The following is an 18,109-nucleotide window of genomic DNA, read 5'->3' as shown; positions in this document are numbered from 1 at the left end:
CAACACCAAGAAGCCATGGTAGCATACAGTATTGCCTGTCTAGGCAGAGGTCTGAAAGACCTGAGTGCCGGTACAGGCATACTCATGCCACACTGAGGAAGTGTTACAGTGCAGAAATCCTCTGGCAGTGGGGCTGGGTTAGGCTGAGCTTGGGATGAGAAGAAAACACCACTTTCAAGTACTTTTTCAAGTAGCAGTTGGCAACTTGCTTTTCAGGAGCTATTGAGCAACCCAGATGCCAAGACCAAAAGGTGAGGGGCTTCCCTGCTGTCCCTGGTGAGGGGAGGTGGTAGGGCTGGCCTGTGCCTTCGGGGCTCCACACATGGCTGGGCAGAGGTGGGGATCACGTGCTGCCATCACCACCTCCCAAGGTGGCACTCAAGCAACATCAGTTGGAAATCCCTGGCATAACTGATGGATGAATGAAGAAAGCAAAGTCAAGTCAGTCTAAGCTTAGCTTCTCTTGCAGCCTGGTCCTGACCATCCTTACTTTTCCACACCCATAGTTCTGGGGTCTGAAGATACTCTGCACCCACGGGAGCCAACTCCTCATGCACAATGACTGTATGGGTCTCCCACGGTACCAAGAGCTCTTCCTGAGAGGACAATGACGTAAGGTGGGAGTATGCAGACACTTACAGCAAGTTATCACCTCTTCAAAGTGCTTGGCTACATCATCTGAATCGGGGAGCACATGGTAACATGCCAAATGGTGGTCCTGAACAGAAATGCTTTCTTCAGGGGGTGTCCCATGCTCAACTGTGCTCTGTCTCACCAATATGAAATAGAAAATTCAATCCTTCAATAATTTATTTCTTTATATCAGAGAATGTTTTTCAATTATACATTTAAGTTTGTAGCTTTCAACACAAGAGTAAATATACGTAAAAAAAAAATCCTAGCTGTGCAAATTTCAAGTTGCATTGTTTCAAATAATATAAATATTTTAATAAAACATATGTTCACATTAAGGTTCACAAAATATATAAAATTTAACAGAAATAAGTCGAGTTATTTATTTTTTTCTTTTTAAAAACTGTTTTTTAATAACTAGAAAAAGATTCTAAACTTGAGAAGCAACTTAGAAGAGGTATCACCTCCAAAATCATAGCAGCAAAACAGATGCTGAAAACTTGAAGGGTGTGAAAGGAGAAGACAGAAGCAGGTACCAGGCACAATGGAAAAGGCAAGGTCACTAAAGAAAGTATTGCAGATTGAGAAGTGGATGCATAAACTCCAGCAGTAAAATCTTGACCCTAAAGCACTCCATTACTGAGCTCCAAGCTGTTTGCACGATAACAGAATCACATTAAGGATAACAGAAAGAAGTGTGACAGAAATGGGGAGGGAGGGTACGAACAGCAGCACAGATATTCCCAACAGTTACAATGCAAGAGAAGAGAGTTGCTCTGGTTTCAGAACTGAAGCCGAAGACAAAGGGCTTTGGTTTTTTTTTTGTCTGTTGGAGGCAATTCCTTCCATATGAGTGGGGAGCGGCAGGATTCAGTTTTCCTATCACATGCGTATGCTCATGAAAGTTGTTTCTGTAATCACCTATATTTCCAGCTGTGTTGGGATTTGGGAAAAGATCTAAATGCTGGTTAGGTTAAGCATGTTAAAGGAGCAGACCACTGCTGGTCTTGTTTCTGGCTGCAGTTTGCTGAGGGCTCTGCAAACACAGAACTGCTCGCCATTAACACCCTGAATGCCTGCAGGAGCTCCTGCCTTGACAAGCTCGGTAAGAACACCAGCAAGGACACGGGCAACCCAAAGCAAGTTTCTTCAGACATCAACTGCAAGTTGCATCAGCCTGTCCTGGGGGATCCCTCTCAGGAAAGATTTGCCTCTGACTGATGTACACAAACACAAAGAGCTCCTGCACCTCCAACAGTAGCCGTGGCTCCTTGCCCGGGAGGAGGGGAGGTATTGAGAAAGAGGCAGAACTGGGAAGTTCTTTGATTCCAATGCTTCACACTTCCTCCGGGGAAGTCCAACAATTAAATATGGCATTGTAGGAGCTTACTCATGAACAACAGCTCTGTACAGAAGGCAACCTGCCCTTCTCAGCAGTCCCTCTATGCAGTGTTTAGAGGAAGTAGACATTTATTCCCATTCTTGGGAATAAACATGAACATGAGCAGACAGCTTATATTTGCCCCCACCCTCCCACTCCCAGGACTGTTAAGTGTTTTGGACATAGCACCATTTCAGTGAAGGAAGTAGCTGGTATTGCTTTCTTGTTCTTTACCAACTCCTCCCCTCCACTAGCCATAGATCTGTTTGAACTGGTAGCATTCATTGCAGTAGCCGTTGCACTTGGCATTGCCATAGTGATCACAAGCAGGGGCTCGGCAGCGCTGCTTCGGGGGCTCCTCTGCAGCCGGGTCCCTGGCACTCCCCGATGGCGCAAACTGACCGAGGCGCTGGCACTCCTGGCACAAGTCATCGCTTCTGCAGGCCAGGTTGTTTCTACACGAAGCTACAGCACACTGTCTCTTCTGGCTACTCAACGCTGCTCGCTGCAAATCTCTGTGCTGTCCCGTTCTCTTGAAAAACATTACAACACATTGTCAGTTGCCATGCTGGCAGCACAAGTGGCTTTTCATTTACTTTCAACTCTGCTAATGGTTTGTATAGGTAACCACTGGGGGCTGTTGCAGACACACGCTGCTTCTGAAAAGTACAATACCAAGAGGCAAGTTGGGCTTTACCAAAGAAAATAACAAATTCTGTAATTTCTTAGAAAAATATGTTTTTTATCTTTGGTAACTCTCAATTCTAAAAGGGTCAAAACAAACCAAATGAAAAAAAAAATGTGGAGCAAAGAAAATCCATAATGGGCTCAATGAAAAAGGCAACATGAAGCAGACTAAATCCCTTGACACAGTTGCATAGCTCTAAGGGTAAGAATGAAAATCTCTCCCTGATCAGCAAACCAACCAACTGTTGGTCCAATTGCTTCCACTGAAATTGCTGGCAAAATCCCAGCTGAGGTAAAACTGAATGCGGCCTTGATAACCCTAAACTGAGAACGGCTTTTAGGACTGCTGCTCAGTTGCAGCAGGAAAAAGCCATGAGATACTCTACACTTGTCTTAGGATGACACTTAGGATGCAGGCATTTGAGAATTTTCTAGTATGCATCCTGAGTTGTTCACGCAAAAGAAAAATGTGCAGTGCTAGACAAGAGGAAGATTTTGAGAAGTTCACGCTTACTTCTGGATGTCTCACCAGCTGTTCTTCTGTCCTCCTGGCTTCCTGAAATCGCTGGTTCTGGGCTTTAATGAAGCAGTTCTGACAGTACCCTTCAAGCATCGTGCTGCCCAGGGTGCCGCAGTTGCGCTGCTGGCAGGACACAGTGTTATGGAAGGCGGCAGCAGAGGTCCCCGGCTGACCCGCTGCCGAGGACTTCCTCTGAGATCTCCTCTGGTGGCGTAGCAAAGCGCTGTCTGTAATGCAAAGTAAGAGACAGGAGGAGTTTGAATGTGCCCAATAGATCTGATGACCCAAAGCAACTATGAAAATCTCCTCAGTTTAAAAAGAAAAAATAAAAATAAAAAAAAAAATCTACTAGCCTCAAACATGGGTTTTGAACAAGCCTGAGACACCACAGTTGATGCACTTGCCTCCATGTTACATTAATAAGGGAGCTAATACAGCCCAATTTTCATATCAGAAGTCGTTGGAATAGCTGATTTGGGAAAAACTTGTCCTCGGTGGGAAAACTAGATCCCATTGAAGTCAAGAGGAATTTCACCTTTGGCTTCAGCTTGTCATCTGTGATCTACCCCAACACTTCCCTCTCGGCCTCCCCCATTTCAGGCGCATCGGATAATGGAAGTACAGTGGCACAGAGCTTAATGGGAAAAAGTGCCTTACGCTTTTTAGTCTCATGAAGCAATCTTATACATTCCACAACCAGAAGGAAAATATTTTCATTGTGAACAATGCTGGAAAATAAGCTATTGCGAGCTGGCATAGAAGTTCCCTAATTTGAAAGTATGTGGAAAGTTCAGCATTGGCACATTTGTCAGCAATGAAACATTCTTAAGAGATAAGCAATAATTCTCTCTCACATGTGCCTTTCACCCTGTATACCCAAGGGCTTTTTGCCTGTGTAACAGAGCAGTAGCATGAAAGATGAAGATTTCATGCTGTGATTTATTCACAGACTATTACCTTTTTAAAGGCCTGCCTTTAAACACACATGCACACATGTGCATGCATGCACATGATACTACCAAGAAAGATTTCAAGGTAGATTATAACAATACACTCCTAAGTTACTCCAGAATACAAGCACATTATCTACAGTCCACTTCTACTTGCTCTGCTTATCAAGGCGATTTCAGTAGTTATTCCAGAGTGTTATACCTGTTACATCCAGAATGGATACGGATCTTCAAATTCATCCCAAGCTTTTTAAAAGCCTTGCTAACATAACTGGTTTTCAGTAGCATCAATACAATAGCATTTCCCTCACCGACTCCTACAACTTGTCTAGCTGTGAAGAAAATTCATACCAAACCATGACTGCAGTGGACGGTGGGGAGGGATCAAAACTCATCCGCTCTTGAACTAGTTTTGCTTCCATGAAAGCCGACAGGAAGTTTTACAAGAGATTTCAGTTTTCCCACACTGTTACCGCATGTCCCTTTATGGGATAATAACGGCCAAAAAAGCACCTTCTCCTCAGACTGCTGCTTCTGCTCCACACCGTTTCCGTCACCCCCTGCCCTTTTAGCACCCAGTGCATGCAGAGCTTCATAGCTCAAGGAGGCCGATCTGCAGCCACAGTGTGCCAAAGCTCACCCTATCTCCACTTACCGTGGTTTTCCCTGTACTCAAAGAAACACAGCGTGCAAAAGCCCTCATTCTGTGATGTCCCAAAAAACTTGCAGCCAGGTTTCCTGCAGAGGTTACCTCCCCTCTTCTCCTCAGGAGGCAGCACCGGTGGCGGGGGCTCCTCACTGTGGTTGTTGGGAGCCTGATGGCAGGAGTGCTGGAGGAGGCTCTGTGAGATCTGGGACGGGTCAGACGTCGATCTCTGGTGGCATGTGGGCAGGAAAGCAGGGCTGCCGTTTGAGGAGTGTTCTGTAGACCTTTTGAAGCAAGTGCTGCATATGCCATTGAAGGTCCTGTTGGCCTTCTGATGGCACACCTTGCACGTGGCATAGTCTAAATGTCTCCGGTCATCCAAGTTGTTGCAAGCACCAAGCTGTCTGGAGTTGTAGCAGCGTTCGCAAAGCCCATTGTGTTGCACGTTCAGTGTAAAGGGGCAGTCTGGTGTCCGGCATTTCATGGCTGTGGTCTCACTGTATAGGAAAAGGCTTGGAGCAGTCGGAGGTGCGGAGCGAGGCCCTGTTACAGGCCCTTCGGACGTCCATCCCCCAGGTTCACAAACATCCCCCTGGGAGGAGCCCGACCCAGCTGCCTTCAGTTTATCGGGTGCTGCTTTGGAGGTCTGCTTTCTTCCTTTGCTTCCCTGGGACCTCCGCTCAAAGCACTCATGGCAGTAGGGCTGGGTGTTCACAGACATGTAGAAAGGGCAATTTGGTGTTTCACATTTCACCTGTAAGAGGGAGAGCTGGGGAAAAGACAGTTCCTGTCTGTTCCTGGAGCAGGTCTCTCTTCTAGCAGGTTCAGTGTTCTCCTGCCACTTCTTGTACTCATGCTGTACCAGTTGAAAGTAATCTTCCACGAGGTTTATTTCTTTGGGTAGGTTGCCTTCATCTAACCTGACAGCCAAAAAAGGAAGATTGCATCAGTGGTTGAAAAGGGCAGATGGTGGGGGTGGAGGCAAATACAAGCAATGTGGAGAGGAAATGTAGATTTAATGCACATCCATATTACTCAGCTAGAAGATCCAGGATGTTAAACTGTTGCTGTAAATGGAAATAATTTTAAAAGCAGGTGTTCAGTGATGTCAAATGGAGACTTTCACATCTAAAGAAATGGTCTGACACAATGCTAAACAGAAGTATTCTTAGAAGGATTTTCTAGGTAAGGATTTTCTGTCTGACAGCTGTTTGCATGAAGAATATGGATAATCTCTCAGAAGTGAAAAGTCCCCCAAATCCTGAAGTCCTCTGAAGACCAGTGCTCAGCTGAGCAGAGGTTAGAGTGGGAGACCCCTCTCTTCATCAGCCCACACTAAGAACAAGCCTTTCCTACAGTGGGCTCAGCATTTCATGATACAGTTTATCATGAAATCTGCTCCTGGTTTTGCCCTGTTGGGTCTGTATCTACCAGCAGAGTTCTTCAAACTATGGGGCTACCGTGGTGTGTGTAAAGCTAGCATCCATCACACCATCCCTACTCTGCCGCTGATCGCTAGGAAAACCTCACACCGGAGCTTCACCATGGTAGGTGGTAGGATGAGGAGCTAGCATTACTGATAACACTCAAGAATATATCCGTGCAGTGGGAGTAGGGAAGCTCGATTGCTACTCTTTACATATACATATATCCTTTGGGTAGGAGGACTTTAATTTTCAAGGCTCCTAAACCAGAACCACCCAACAGCATAGATACTTCCCTGTGTGGTAATGGAAGCAAAGACAGAGGATACAGGGAGTCTCTTCCCTCCCACATTCGTGAAGGGGCTGGGCGGACACTGCTGCCAGCATCCCCTAAATGCGAGAAGCCGATGGGTGCCGCCAGCTGCCCCCTGCACATTACTGATGCTCAAGTGTCAGGGGGACGAGCGCAGGCGCCAGTTCCTCCACCGGCCACAGCTTCCTGCCTACTGCCACACTGCAACAGCCCAGGGTGTCAAGGCATCTGCGCTAAGAATATACCGCCAAGTACTTTCCCTAGGGCAGCCAAAATTACACCAACTGCCCTTTATGCAATGTGTCCTTACATAAAGCACAAGAGTTCAGTCTAACTAGTTCCTGGGTTTAACCATTTTTCAGCCACCCTCCTGTATAACTTAAAAGTCAGTGAAACTAATCCATTGGGTTTACTCTTCTAAAATATTAGTTTCAGTCTGCCAAGTCTAAAGACATTTTTGCCTTTAAATTTGAGACTGGCTCAAGCTCATAACACTTCAAAGCATGTCAGCAGTAATGCAGTTATTTCACATTGCAGAGGGTAAACACGTGTGCTACCGTGGAAGGAAGGAAAGAGTGAAGGAACACACTGGGCTGCCTGGCTTCTCCTACCACCATAAACAAGATAACTTTGAGGAAACAGGAATGACACTCACTTTGCAGCATTAATTAGATGAGTTGTACCATGATCCCAGCCTTGCACGGGAATTTCTATCACTATCAAGTAGTCTTTTAGCAGCTGCTCTTTCTCCCTCTCCTCTGCATCTGTCAGAAAGTGCACGCTCAAGTCCTCAAATCTGCCTCGTTCACTGGTGACCAGAGGGACAGCCCGGATTTCTGTGGGGACACAAGATAGGTTAGCATATATATATATATATATATATTTTACCAAGCAGGAGTAACCACAAGATGCAACACACAAAGACGTCACCACTGCTACTGAATTTTGGAGAGAGAGGAGAACGGCTGGCCAGAGCAACTGGTTTCTAAACAGTGCCACTGGGGGAGGACGCAGACATGTCTGCAGCACAAACCTAGCCCCATCCCACGGGAGTTTTAATGTCCCCATAGCAATTTTCTTCTCTGTGTGGGCAGCATTGTAGATCTTAGTTTGTTATGCCTTTCCATGGGATGATGCCCTAACCTGAACCTAGAGAACTGCTATCCATTCAGAAGAGATGCATTAAAAAAGGCGAAGCATATATGTCATTATCCCTGCCAGGCAGTGGTACACTGCTGAGAGACCATGTCCTTCAAAGCTTCTTCTCTTATGATGGTGGGTGGAAAGGAGGCCAGAACACAATGAAGCAGAGGCCAGCCTTTGGCTGATCCCAGCCTGCAAGCAGGTGAGTTTTACTCTACTTTTAACCGGCATTTTGAAGACAACCTTTAGTTTCTATTCAGATTTACAGTCAAAACTGTTTCTGCTCACATTTTAAGCATGTATTCCAAAGAAATCTTTTACATTTATTTTAACTTTTGAAATGCAAATCTAAACCAGATTATATTCTAAAAGCTTTATCAGCATGATGATATCGAAGAAGCTACATAAATAGCAAACAAGGTACTTGAAAAATACCTGGCCCACTGTCCTTCAGAGTCACTAGTGGTGTAAAATGCATATTGTCGTAGCCAAGCACAATTGGGTATCTGTAGCATTCTTCAGCTGGCCAAAGGAGAGGCAAGTAAATACCACCGACGTTCAGAGGAGCAAAACTGGAGCCAGACTGTAAACTTCTCACCACTTTATCTGCATAAGGAAGAAAAAGAAAACACAAATAAACACAAATAAGTATGTGCTACAGGCAAGAGAAAACATATTCTGGGCGTTTAGAACAATTGCTGAAAACGCCTCTTTTGAAATGCATCTACCTGAAAACAACAATTATTGAAGTAAGATTACTCACACAGCACACAGTAACATGGTGAGATGACTGTCCGGGCAACTCACCTGCAAGGACAATGACTGGCCTTCTGAGGATGTTAGCAAGGATGAAGATGTGGATTTCTTCCAGTGCATTATATGGAAGCCTGTTTCGAGCCCCAGATGTTTCTGGGGAGGTCATTTCAATGAGGTATTCCCACTCCTCCTCCCAGTTCTGAGGAAAGAAACATCCATGAGCAACGCTTCAAAGACATGGAGGTCAGGAACCAACTGCAGCACAACAGTGCTCAAAATAATCGTATTTTCCCATTTCCTCGAAAGGAAGACTATTTCTGCTCTCCACTAACGGCGGAATCCATGAAGCCAAAAAGCAAATGAAATCAGCAAGGCAACGCTGACGAGCACTCAGAAAACAGCATGATTCCCTCAGGCCACCTTACCCGGGTGTCATAGTGGAGTCCCGTTTCTACAAACTCCTGGGATTTAATAGCCTCCCGCTGCCAGCGGAGCTTGAAATTCTGTGTGTCAATCTCCCTGAGCGTGCTAAACAATGTTTTTCTTAAGACGAGGTCGATATCTTCAATACCCCACATGTACTGTGATGCAGCATGCATGAGGCAATTTCCATCACCTGCAAAAAAAGAAAGAGTACATTATTTTTAAATGGCTACTTAAATAAAACCCCACAAGTGCGGGGGATGTAGAATTACGCTGTGCATATCCATATTCCCCGTGCACTTCTCTCTAAGCCTCAGACAGAAGGGTTTTAACAAGAAGACCACAGCTATGAGCTCTCTGCTCAGAGACAGAAAAGAAGAAAGTCCCCTCTACTGGTTTTCTCCCTTCACTGGTTGGTGTTAAGCTGTCATTCAGCAATGGTGGGAAGCCTGCCCCTTATCTATCTTACTTAACTTTGACTGATATCATGAACCAAATTTTGGGGTCAACGGCAAATGTCAAACACAGTTGAAATAGCTTTTAAACACAACAAAGCCAACTTAAAATTACAAAAGAATATGTAAATCTCCCTCATCAGTGTTTATACAAATATACACCTGATGACACAGGGTAGAGATAATGGAAACCTCTAAGACAATAAATACTATAGTAACACCAAGCCTCACGTCCCCTGACAAGCACTGCATTGAAAGGCTTGGCACTTGGCTGTGCTTGATGGAGGAATTGTAATTAAAAAAAAAAAAAAAAAAAAAAAACAAAAAGAAGAGAGACAGAAAGGGAAGAGTAGGTGATTTATGTAAAGCAATTGTAGGAACACCTCTTGCCTTCCTCTCGGAACTGATAGTATGCTGTGCTGTTAAAAGTTTTATTTAGAGGGTTGTTTTTCTAAAAAACAAAATTAAAACTAAATAAATGAAAAAAATAATGATTTGAATTTCATTTAGAAACACTCCTTGCATTGAAAAAGTCCTCTTTACAGGTAGGAAGGAAAGCAATATTCTTCAATTTCAGAGGGGCAGAAACCAAGAATCAGAGGAGTTAACTAATTTAATTAAAAGGTGTGACAAAGTATGCCTATGGCTGGGTTTCAAATTCTCTCTCTAGCCATCTTCTTCAAAAGGGGATGTCTCCCTTGAAAGGGAGACAGCAAGAATCACTGTCATATCCTCAGATTCAAAACTAGGTCTGGTGTTTACTGCAGTGGTAAGCAGATTCACTGAATACTAAGAAACCACAGCAATTTCCTTGGAATAGAGGACATCAACCACGGTAAAGCTAGTAGGTTTTTCTCATGTGGAAAAAAACCTCGCCCAAAGGACACCCACAAAAGACTTAAACCCAGTTTGCCACATGCCTTATGAACTCAAGTATGCCATTTGTGAACACTACTACTTTTTCTATGAAACTGTAGAGAAAAACCTACAACAGACTCCAGAACCTGAAAAAAGGTATCATTTGAAATCTACTTAACACTTCATAAATTGCCATGGACTCAGTGCATATCAGGTTCCTTCAACTGCCTTCTGGTCTCTGAATGCTGTCTTGCAAAGCTTACTTCAAGTCTGCAGGCTGCTTATTTGAGCTCAAAAATCAGGGAACAACATATAAGACAGAAAAACTGACTGGGTTTCCTTCTGACCAAGAAAGATGACATATTAATCCCGTTAAAATTTTCCCTTTGCAAAATCTAGAGCAAAGATAAGATTTTTCTTTCCTCTCTCTCTGAGAGCTCACTTTCAGTTCTTTATTGAGAAGCGCTGCCCAAAATTCCTTACACAGCACTTGGAATTCCCCTGCGCCGTTTGACTAGCAATTGAGCAACAGTTGTACTTTTTGTTCTGCGGCGTGCAGGGCTGAGCAGCGAAGCCTCCCTCGGACTTTCCCGGGGGGTGTGGCTGGGCGAGCTGGAATGAATGCCGATTCATTATACAAGTGAAATCTCTACAGCCAATAGATGCTGGAATTTTTAATTTTTTTTTTTTTAAAACAGTTTCGATTTTTATACCTCCTACTGCTTTCCTTCTATCCTCCATTCGCATGTCTGCAAAGAAATGTGTGGTGATTCAAAAGGGCTTTTTTTAATTAAAAAAAAAAAAACCCACCACTCCACAAACTCATGTACATATTAGGTAAAATATACATCGAAAGATCCCATAGGAAATACTTTCTCTGTTTTCAACAATTAAAAACTTCATTAGAAAAACCCCCAGAATTTTCTGAAGAAAGCCCACCGTTGACTGAAAGAACTAATATATTCCTCCCACATCTATGGGTTAAGCAGCCAAATGCTTTTTAAAGTATTCTTCATGCCACATGGGAGAAAAAGACCCCCATGTTATTTTCTGGGATAATACAGGGCTTCTGCAGGCTTCTGTCCCATTTTTCAGAGATCCTCTCCTTCAGTCCAGTCTACCTTCTCTCTCCTGCAAAGGTCCCTCAATGCGACTACTTTGCATAAACCACAGGTTCCCAAAGCCACTCCTTCTACACATGCACTTAATGACCCTAAAGTACTGAACTGAAGCCAAGTTCATTGGCTGCATGGGGTACGGGGGGACCACAAACCGAGCCCTTGCTTTGCCTTCCCTCAGCCTGCCCTAATATTTCAGCATCTTGTATATTGGTACGCTTGCTCACGGATGGGATCCAAGTCACCAGTCCACAAATTGTTCCCATTTGTAACACTGGCTGACAATCATGAGACAATGCAAGAGGTCACAGTTATTGAATACAGTGTTGTCAGGAACAAGGGTCTGTCCAGGCAGCGTTAACCCCTGCAGAACTCATTAACAGGAGATGGGGGATTCCAAAACCATTGCTCTTTGCCCTGAGCAAAAATTACGCACGTTGCCCATTTTCCTAGTAAATCTGTTAGAGTGTATCTCCGCGAAGTTTTGAAGACGCAACACTTGGAGTGATGTTACCTTCCTAGTACCTGCAAAGCGCTGCCTGCCCTAGCTGCAACTCCAGTCCTTCTGGAAGTTCAAGACTACGCGATCTCCATGCACAGCCTAATTACAGTCATGAGAATTTTACACACATGCAAAAGCCCACCAACAGGTCAGTGCCTCTGTGACAGTTACAGAGACACACATTAGGATCAGGCTCTCCTAGGTCACAGCAGTGACATCTACAGGGAGGTTCTGGTTTTATGGCTTTTGTACAACACAGCCGTGTGCAATCAGACTGATAAGTATAGTAGAACTTGGGATGAGAAGAATGCGGACTAGGAAGATAAGGACAATGTGTATACAAACAGATATGAAAAGAAGCGTCCACAGAACATAACGCAAGGACTTCAATGAGGCTGCAGGTCCACCACGCCCAGTGTTTCTATAACCAGTGTCATCTGCTCCTTGAGCAAAGAATATGTATTTTGCATGTTCTTGGAGTCCTCACTGTTCCAGTCTACCTTGCTGGTTTGGGGCAATCTGTGCTGTAGGGAATCCTGAGTCCAAGTTTGCAGCTGCGTGACCGTAAGTCATAGCCATTACCAAATCTTTCCTCCACTGAATGTGAAATGCCCAGCGACTCTTACAGTCATGTGCAAAAGTTTCCTGCTCAAGACTGTGGACACATGTACCCTATTCAGCAAATCTTTGCACTACTGCTGTACCTTTTAATTTACAGCACTTGATGCAACACACATAAAGTAACCCAAAAGCCAAGTCCTAAAACCAGTACTGACCCTTGAAAGAAAAGGGCACTGCAAACTTTGTGCTGCACAAAGATGGCTGTCATTCACACACACGGGAGTTACTGGTGAGCCCTGAGGAAGGGCAAGAGCTGGCAAACCCCAGCAGGTAGCTGAGGATGACGGAGCCGGCCGGGTGCAGGGCGCTGACTCCAGGGCCAGCAAGGTCAGGTTCCCAGAGGCTCCATGTCCAGGATGCTCCCGCCAGCACCACTGTTAAAGCTGGATCAGCAAGTAAACCTTGCCTGCCAGCTACAATGGCAGGGCTTATGGCAGGATATTAACTTCCGCTATACATACATGGGAACACATCCCTGTCACTCAAAGCATCTGAAGTCTCCTCTTGCCTGGCATTAAGGGCCATTCAGCACTTCCGACGAGGCAGCCAGCACATAGGAGAGTTGGATTCATGGAAAGGCAATGGGTTGCAAGTCTAGGTTCCCGCCTGGTATTTTGCTCTGACGTGCCACAGGTTATCTGTGAAATTTTCAGGCTATTCATAATACCGTGATATGGGCAGGGGACTGCTATAGCCTCAGGACAGTACATCACGTGGAAAGAATTTTAGTTTATAAACAAGATTAAAAGGCACCACTTTTTTAAAGCCGTGCGCTTCTGTTTCAGTAACGTGAACTCAGATGCTATTAATAAAGGTGCTACGTTTGTATTACCTGTTTTAACGCAAGTGCAAAGACCTGCTCATAACTTACCATTAGTCTTCAAAGGGACAAGCCTCCGAACTTCCATGCACCAGTTGAGCTTCCTCTGGCGCTCCAGTGAAGTCTGGGTGGCCTGGTCAGTCAGGGCCTTCTGAAGTGTTTCCCGAAACTGAGGACAAAACTGGCACATCCTGAACATTTCTATGGTGTATCTGTGCATAGTCCTGAAGTGGTGAATTATTCCACTGGGGGGTTTGACCAGATCTTCAGGTGTCCTCTCTCTAATCTTCATGGCTTTCAGCATATTGCTCTGATACAAAGCTTGAGGAAGGATGTGTTGGCCAGCCATGTTTCTAGAAGACATCTGAAATGAAAAAGGATCCTTTTATTGGCATGTTAGTGTCCTTGCATCACAGCGCTATCACTTCTGCAGAGATTGAGAATGCACTTTCAGGGGCGGGATTCTGGCTGAAGTTTTGCCTAAAACAAGCACAGAGTGGATGCAGTCCACTGAGCCTTATACAGATGATGGTTTTTAAAGCTCGTATCCATCAGCCTCTCTGCATTACTCAGGTACAGACACTGACCAGCTTATTCCAATCATTTGCTGCTATCACTTACTGAGATATTAAAGAGAATTTATTCATAACTAAGGAAATTGCATCATCATTCAAAAAAAAAAAAAAAGGCATTTAAATCAAAGTAAGGATAAAAGAAGGCATGATCAAGGAAAGGGAAAATTATCCTGGAAACTTGACTAATTGATAATTGCATAGTGTAATCCCATATGAACTTGCTGAACTTTCAGCACGTTTCAAGCTCTTGTTTTGATGACATGCCAAATAAAGCAGATAACGACCACTTCAGATTTCTGCAGCCCATACATTCTGAGAAGTGATGCTTGGTACAGTAAAAAAAGAGCCCCAAGAATTACATACCATGCTAGTATCTGTCCCATACTTACGATGGCCGAAGACGGCAAATGAGGAATTTGTAGCAGAGCAAGTACTCAAGGACAGACTTATGTTACTCTTCTTGAGGCTCCTTATATTTTGTGAGCAGTAGAGCTACTGCACAGAGGTGCTTGTGCCACGTGTGGGGGTGCAGACTGCAGTGCCGCTATTACTCAGCGGTTAAGTCAACATAGCTGAAAAAGCATTTCCACTTGGCTCAAAAACCCCAATATTTTTCCACAGTGGGACATGTAATGTTTGCTACCCTGCATCCCTTTCTTCAGTGTCTCTGGCCTCATGGGCTACAGCAGGAAGAACAAAAAAAACCCCCATAACCTCAAACTGTCTGTACTCTCTGAAATACTTATTCAGAGCACTCTAACTCTGTGGCTAGCTAGAGCCAAATGTAAGGACCACATCCCTCAGAACTCCTGTGCACTACAGTAACACCACCAACAACCTGTTTTTCACGTGGAGAGACTCCCCATGCTGTCCATGTCCATTACTGCTCTGTTTAAAAACGAAGCAAAATTTCTATTAAGACAAACAAAGGTATGCACGCCTAACATGTTTAGACTACAGCTGGTCACATTAGGAGAGCCCATCATTGTGATTATGAACCTAGGGACAAATATCAAGCCACAAGTATATGTCAAGGTCTGGATACATACCTTGCCAAGTACAGGGAGACAAGAAGCAACTGAAAACTGGTTTATGCAACTATTAGGAAGTTATCTCATGGAGATGGGAGCCTGGAGGGCCAGAGAGAGAAGAATAAGAACTACAACCTAACAGACTGACCGGGAAGGGACTCCCAGGTCTGTTCTGGGAGGCAGAAGACCCCTCTTGCACAGAAGGACTTAAGCACCTCCTTCCCCACAGGGAACCAGCTGCTCTCTCCTCTTCACCCAGACACTTCCATTGACAACATCCACCTCCAGCCGCCCAGCCGGAGTGCTGGAAAGGACCCTGTCAGGGTAAGAGGGTAAGAGGGGACCTCAAACTCCTGCTGCAAGAGCTACCCTCTACAACCTCTCCAAGAACCAGCTGATTGAGAGACTCAGCGGACATCCTGTCAAGCCCTAAATAGAGGCAGGTGAAACACGAGATGCTGCAAAGTCCTTTCTGCTCAGTCCAGGCAATGTCATTCACACAGTGTTTCTTCTGCTCCTGTAAGAGCACTAGGGACAGGGCTCAGAGCTGTCACATCTTGCAACATGCAGAAAAGGTTTCCTTTAGCTAATAAAGATGGCATATTCTTATCATTCCCCCACCAACATACAGCCTTAAAATGGAAATAGCACAGCTTCTTATCCACTCCCCCCACCAGTATAGTTTTACACATGCTATTTATGTAATCCTATATTTAAATGTATGGATGATTTAAGAAATGAAATATAAACAACTGCTTATTAATGTTTAATAACCACAGCTATACTTTGCTCCGAGATGACCAAAATACTGAATGCCTTACTTATGTAAGTAAAGCCATTGAGTCAATGGGATTTTTTTACATGAATAAAGACTAATCACATGATTAAGAACTACCGGCATGGACCCTTGAAATGGTTATTTCCAGCTTTAAGTAACAAAAAGTACTGAGTTTACAGAAGCATTCACTGAAACTACATTATTCAATATTATATTCTACAGGCATATTTTCCCCCCTGCACATGGAAATTACTGTCTATGCTATTTACGGTCATTAAATGTCAATCAAGGCAAAAGCTGAGCAACCCTTATTTTCAAAAACAATGCGATGAAACAAACAGAACTCAATAGCCACCTAAGCTAGAGATTTAAAGAACAGAAAGCTCAGCTACAATTATATTAGTTTATACTGTACTGTGCTTTACTGTATGCTATACTACTTTAACCTTTTGACATGTAATGACTACGAATTCTCAGAGAAGAACAGCTGTAAACAATGATTAAATAGCTATCTGAGGCAGCAGCCTTTCTGAACACGTAATACTGAGGATGCCGGGCTTGGGAAAGCTGAACGCTGTTCTGAGACCTGCCAGTGGCTTCATAAAGTTATTTTAATTTTCTGTCCTCTATCTGAAAACTGGCAATAATAAACTCTTTTCCATACAGTGCGAAGGCAATACTAAATAAACATGCTTCATACACCTTCAGCGCCCATGGATTTCTATGCCTGGGTCTTTGTCTGAGCGCTTGGTACAGAACTAAGCGCATTATCGCTCTTCACCAAGGAAGAAGATGACGATTGAGGGTATTCAATATACCACAGGACTGGTTTACACGGCTTAGTTCCCTAACTGACTGGCCTGCTGGAAGCAAGCGTATGCAAGGTGGAAACGACGGCCGCTATTGCCACCTGCCAGCTGTACAGGAGAAGGCGCTCAAAGCGGACAACTTTTCCAGCAGCCGCAAGCGCTAAAAGCAAGCCCAGCAAACCCCCGCCGGTCGGTCTCTCCGCCCGCTGAGCCCCCGCGGGGGCCGGGGTCCCGCCGAGCCCGGGCCAGCGCCAGTCAACAGAGGGCACAATTTCGCCGCCCGGCCGAGCATGTCCAGCGCGAACCGGGAGCCAACACACAGCCCCCCTCGGAGCGCTAACTGCTGGGCTGCCGAGCGGAAAACGACCGAACACCGCGGCCAAACCCGCCTGGTGCCCCGAGGCGCCCTCCTGCAAGCGGGACGGGGGAGACGAAGCCGGTTTGGGGGTCCGCCGCCCCGCCGTGCCCCGCTCGCCTCCTCTCCCCGTGCCCGGAGCGGCGCTCACCTCTCCGCCGGCGGGCTCCTCCTCCGGTCGATCCTGCCGGTTACTCCTGCTCAGCAGCGGGGCTGGGGCGGTGGGACGCAGCCGAGCCCGGGAGCCATCAACCCCCGCCGAGCCGGGGCTCCCTTCCCTCCGCCGCCCCCTCCCCGCCGGAGCTGCTGCCGCCGCCGCCGCCGCTGCCGAATGAAGGGCTGAGCCGAGCCTCTTGTTTTTTTTCCCTTTCTGTTTCAGCGCCCGGGCGAAAAAAAAAAAAAAGAAAAGAAAAAACACACAACAAAAAAAACCCCACCGGGGATTTCCACCGGCAGCGCCGGGGACTTTCCGACATGTGACAACCGCCGCCGACCGCCCCGACCGCCGCCGCCAGGGGGCGCCGCCGCGCTCCCGGCCCCGCCGCGCCCCCCCCGCCGCTGCCGCCGCGCAGCCCCGCCGCCTCTCCTCCCGGCGTGACTCACCGCCGGGCTTTTCGGGAGCCGGGCTGTCATTTTTTCCTTCCTTATTCCGTTCCCCACCCCCCGGGGGGGATGCCCATCCCGTCCCGCAGGCCTCGCTCCGCAGCCATGCCGGCCCGGTTGCTCGGCGGGGCGCCGCGGCGCCCCGGCGCGGGGGAGGGGAGCCCGCGGCCCGAGTCGCTGGGGCCGGAGCATCTCTGTGCCCCCGTGCAGGACATCGCCCTGGCGCCACCGCGGTGGTGTAAAAGGTCCCTCGGGCACCGGGGAGTTGTGCTGGGGAACCGGCAGCTGCAGCCGGTCGTGCCCTGCCCTGCCGTGCCCAGAGCTCGGGGCAGCACACTTGCACCCTGGCTCTACCCTGGCTGTACCTGGCACCCTCTGAGCACAGCAGCAGCAGCAGCAAGAGGCTCAGACTTCCCCAGGAGCTGTTACCTCGTTCTCGTCCACACGGACAAGCGTGACAAGGGGCCCCCTGGACTCCTCGTGCACGCAGAGAAGTCTCGGGGTGTAGGTGCCCGCCCTGCCTGGAGCTGACATCCCAACAGGATGGAAAGGGAGCCCGTCCTGTTTGAAGCTATTGCTATTCTAGGCTGTTTTCGAACCCAAGCAAATTTTGTTTGGTTTTTGGTTGGGTTTTTCTTTTCATTTAGGTTGCATCTGCTTCACAGTTTTGGCTTTGTATTGTAAGCAACCACAAGTGACTTTATTTCT

At 46.3% G+C, this 18,109-nt stretch overlaps 1 protein-coding gene across 1 annotated transcript; it reads right to left on the bottom strand.

Moving 5' to 3' along the window:
* Nucleotides 1-2,197: 2,197 nt before the first annotated feature.
* On the bottom strand, nucleotides 2,198-17,157 carry TNFAIP3 (TNF alpha induced protein 3). Its single transcript, XM_076335510.1, has 9 exons — nucleotides 16,950-17,157; nucleotides 13,302-13,614; nucleotides 8,879-9,069; nucleotides 8,505-8,652; nucleotides 8,133-8,303; nucleotides 7,210-7,390; nucleotides 4,827-5,737; nucleotides 3,216-3,448; nucleotides 2,198-2,546 (listed from the first exon to the last, which is right to left on the bottom strand). The coding sequence occupies exons 2-9, from the start codon at nucleotides 13,612-13,614 to the stop codon at nucleotides 2,265-2,267; spliced, it is 2,430 nt and encodes an 809-aa protein (XP_076191625.1). The 5' UTR covers nucleotides 16,950-17,157; the 3' UTR covers nucleotides 2,198-2,264.
* Between the last annotated feature and the right edge of the window lie 952 nt (nucleotides 17,158-18,109).

The sequence above is a fragment of the Aptenodytes patagonicus genome, chromosome 3 (genome assembly GCF_965638725.1).
Source record: "Aptenodytes patagonicus chromosome 3, bAptPat1.pri.cur, whole genome shotgun sequence".
Classification (NCBI taxonomy): domain Eukaryota; kingdom Metazoa; phylum Chordata; class Aves; order Sphenisciformes; family Spheniscidae; genus Aptenodytes; species Aptenodytes patagonicus.
This window is presented reverse-complemented; position numbering and strand designations above follow the sequence as displayed.

Coding starts and splice junctions, on each gene's coding strand:
- TNFAIP3 (XM_076335510.1), bottom strand. CDS start 13,614: ATGTCTTCTAGAAACATGGCTGGCCAACACATCCTTCCTCAAGCTTTG. Junction 9,070..13,301: donor TGTCCCTTTGAAGACTAATG/GTAAGTTATGAG, acceptor CTTTTTTTGCAG/GTGATGGAAATTGCCTCATG. Junction 5,738..7,209: donor CATCTAATTAATGCTGCAAA/GTGAGTGTCATT, acceptor TTTGGCTGTCAG/GTTAGATGAAGGCAACCTAC.